At 35.9% G+C, this 1,804-nt stretch overlaps 1 protein-coding gene across 1 annotated transcript; it reads left to right on the top strand.

Moving 5' to 3' along the window:
• Positions 1-575: 575 nt before the first annotated feature.
• Positions 576-1,584, top strand: LOC132639199 (zinc finger CCCH domain-containing protein 56-like; the record flags this gene model as incomplete). The annotated part of the gene is made up of 1 exon (XM_060355668.1): positions 576-1,584. A coding segment is annotated over one exon (708 nt), but the record flags the coding sequence as incomplete, so codon positions are not given.
• Positions 1,585-1,804: the final 220 nt, after the last annotated feature.

The following is a 1,804-nucleotide window of genomic DNA, read 5'->3' as shown; positions in this document are numbered from 1 at the left end:
AAGAATTTTAGTACTAAACAATTTTTAAATATAAAAAAGTGACATTCTCTCTAAGACATAGCTATTTTCAAATATAAGAAAGTGACATTATCTCTGAGACATAACTATATCTTGAGGAAATAAATTCGGATGGAGGGAATAGTAGTTAAATTAAACATAACTTTATCCTCACAGTAATAACACTTGTTCTTCGAGCTATAAATCGCACCCATTGTTCATTTTCTAATTCAACTCATGCTTCTATTCCACTAGGATTGCCTACTTTCAGTTTTGGAACAAATTCCAAAGTTTCTGTTTCAGCTTAAAGAGTCGTTTTGCTCCTTTCTAGCAGTATCCATTTACAAAAATATTTTTCTTTGTTTGCATTTTCATCCTATATTTCTTCAATTATATTATCCCTAAATACTAATAAATGGCTTACGGAAATGATCGTTATTTCAACTACTATTCATCTTCTTCCCCATTTCGCAATCAACTTGGGGCGCAAGAGGCAAGTCATGGCAATTTGAACGAATTCGTCAATCAAGCTCTATACGAGTCGGATGATTTTCATATGTATGCTTACAAAATAAAAAAAATGCGCAAACGTTTATAGTCATGACCGGACCTCTTGCCCCTTTACACACGAAGGGGAAAAAGCATGTCGACGTGACCCAAGAATATACAACTATTTGCCAGTCCCTTGCCCCGGTTACAAATTCTCGTCTTGCATTAAAGGAGATAATTGCGAATTGTGCCAAGGAGTTTTTGAGGAGTGGCTACATCCCGCGAAGTACAAGACCCAACTGTGCTATGCTGGCACGTCATGTGACAGACGAGTATGTTTCTTCGCTCATACACTGAAAGAGCTTCGTCCTGAGACGAAGTACAATTGGTGCCAAGTGTACCGATACCCTTCAGACATCCAACCATTTCCGGACATTTACATTCAAAACGGACCAAATGGTAATTGGACGGTTATTCCAAGTAATCCTCAGCTGCCGCCGCCACCACCATCACAAGATCAGTGCTATGGTATTACTGCTCCTGAACATGGAAATTCGTCGACTCCTCATCAAATTCCTCAAAACAATACATCAACTTTTGAGTTTGTTCCTCCTTCTTCTCAATCTCCACCAAGAATTGATCAGAGGACTCAGAATGAGAGTGATTTTTCGCTTTTTTCTGTTAGCCTTGCAAAATTAGCTGAGAAGCTGAAAAACCTTGAGATTGGGAGTACTTCTCATGCTAAGGTGAATAACTTGCATGATGAAAATTATGGGGATAAGGCCTTTGGAATTTGAGTCATAGGATCAAGAATTTTCAAACATCAATTGGGTTTCTAACTTGTTGGTGGATGAATTTGAGGGTATAAGATTGTAAATATTTTTATATGATGCATATATGATAGTAATTGATAATTAATTACTCGGAGATCATTTTCTATCGACTTCTAACTCTTTTTTCCTATTTATCATTTCTGCCCTTGTATGTATTTGGCGTTAATCTTGTTGTTTCAACTTTCAATTGTTGTTTATTGGTCATTTCTACCTTTGTGTGTATTCATTGGAAGTTCTATAGAAATGTATGTTTGCGTTATTTCCTTTTCAGTTTTGTGTCACTCATACATACTCTTCCTTCTTTATCCTGCATGTCTAAATAGATCACTCAACTTCTTTTTTTCACAACCATCTGTGTTCGAAATTCAATGGTTTTAGTAATTTAGATTTGAGCCGCATAAAGTCCATAAAAGTTGGAGGGTTCTCATCTATTTCAGTGACAAATTTAATAATTTACCATTTTCTACCAGAAACTTTTGAAATTA

The sequence above is a fragment of the Lycium barbarum genome, chromosome 5, assembly GCF_019175385.1.
Source record: "Lycium barbarum isolate Lr01 chromosome 5, ASM1917538v2, whole genome shotgun sequence".
Taxonomy (NCBI): Eukaryota; Viridiplantae; Streptophyta; class Magnoliopsida; order Solanales; family Solanaceae; genus Lycium; species Lycium barbarum.
The sequence above is the reverse complement of the archived record's forward strand: the minus strand, read 5'-3'. Positions and strand labels throughout refer to the sequence as shown.